This window comes from Seriola lalandi, unplaced genomic scaffold, assembly GCF_002814215.2.
Source record: "Seriola lalandi dorsalis isolate HSWRI2012SDOR001 ecotype SW California unplaced genomic scaffold, Sedor1 jcf7180001960751, whole genome shotgun sequence".
NCBI lineage: Eukaryota > Metazoa > Chordata > Actinopteri > Carangiformes > Carangidae > Seriola > Seriola lalandi.
Window position 1 is genome coordinate 1 of NW_019431420.1, and position 1,604 is coordinate 1,604.

Sequence of the window (1,604 nt, forward strand, 5' to 3'; positions counted from 1 at the left end):
TGTGTCCTGTCTCTGTCTGATTCTGTATTCTACTCTGGTTTCTACAGTGGCAGAGTCTGGTTCAGACACTGTAACTGTTACGCTGTCATGTGACACAGCAGTAGCTGTTGGGGTGGCAGGTTTTGATGGAGGAACAAAGCAGACTGCATCGTCAGACCCTTCTTCATATATGAAAATACATGCCCCAGGATGACTTCCATCATATTTTGATGCAAATATGAATTTGGTGTCAGCACTGCTGCTCAATTTCTTCAGTTCTTCAAACAGTTGTAGTTGTTTCCTCATTATCTGTCTGGTATCAGTGGAGAGCCACTCTGTGTTTCTGCTCTGTAGATCAGAGGACTCTCCAGCAGTGTCCATCATTCCTGCTGGTCTGAGATGATTTGACAGTTTGACCAAGAAACTGTCAGGCTGGTCTACTGAGGTAAAGGAAAAGCACACAATATTTCTGACCTTTAAATCAGACAAGAGGTGATCCAAATTGTCGTCCATTTTTATACCTAGTTTCTCCAGTTGTTCAAGGAAGGACTTCAGTGTATCTGATTCCCTCCCCTTGGTTTTTAGCCACTGCTCCAGGTCTTTGTTATTGAATGGTGACTTCTCATGAGCCTTAAGGATGTCCTCCATGGCACTCTCCTCTTTCCCACCCCCTCGGATTGAAGGAAGCACTTTACCGAGCTTCTGCATGAAGTCAAGCTTGTACCGTTTGCACATCTGCATCAAATCCTGAACCTTCTTTTCCATGGCAGGAAATGTTGTTGCTGCGGCATCTTTGAGTATGTCACCGCATCTCATCTCTGTCTGGTTTAGACTCTCGATTGTTTCTGATGAGTATGTGATGAGAGAATTGCTGATGTCTCTTTGGAGTCTTGCTGCTCTTGAATCCAACCTCACCAGAGGGTAGAGCCACACCCTGAGTGGAACAGCATGTTCTCCATTCTCTCCCAGCATGTTGGGAAGGTTTCTGTAAACACTCACAGCCTCATTGAAGGACGTTGGGTTGGAAGGTAACTTGAAGTCTCCATGAAATGTGCAGCTAAATCTTTCAACTGCTGCTTCCTCTTCTTTATTCATATTGAGTGATCCCTCACCTTTTGCTGTGAGGAATTTCAGCTTATTGAAGGTGAGGTTCGCCTCCCCCTCCACTTGTTTCTTATTGTCCTCTGATGATGATTCTCTGTCAAACACAAAGTAAGCACCAGCTCCGTACAAGATGGCTGTGACAACATGAGTGGCAGTGTCATCCTCAAACACATTGGGATGAGATACCTGTCCAAGAGCCAGGTGAGACATCGTTAATGTTTCAAACTTTGTTGTCGTTTTGTACTGAAGAGTCATCCTGGATTGTTTTTGAGATTTCTTTGTGTCTTGGAAATATTTTGCCGATCCTCCCACATTCACCAGTCCTCCCAAGAGACTCAACTTCAGAGAGCCAGAGATGTTTAATAAATTTGACTTCTCCTCAATGGAATCTGATGCGGTGACATTGAATTCAGTGTTATGTTGATGTTGTACACTTGTATTCTTTTGTAGCTGATCTGGATCCCACAGAGTTACACCTGTTGACAAATTAATGATACAATGTTAGGTCAACAAAGACTTCA

At 43.7% G+C, this 1,604-nt stretch overlaps 1 protein-coding gene across 1 annotated transcript; it reads right to left on the reverse strand.

Moving 5' to 3' along the window:
* Positions 1–3: 3 nt before the first annotated feature.
* Positions 4–1,441, reverse strand: LOC111667587 (verrucotoxin subunit beta-like; the record flags this gene model as incomplete). Its single annotated transcript, XM_023423364.2, has 1 exon — positions 4–1,441. A coding segment is annotated over exon 1 (1,335 nt), but the record flags the coding sequence as incomplete, so codon positions are not given.
* Between the last annotated feature and the right edge of the window lie 163 nt (positions 1,442–1,604).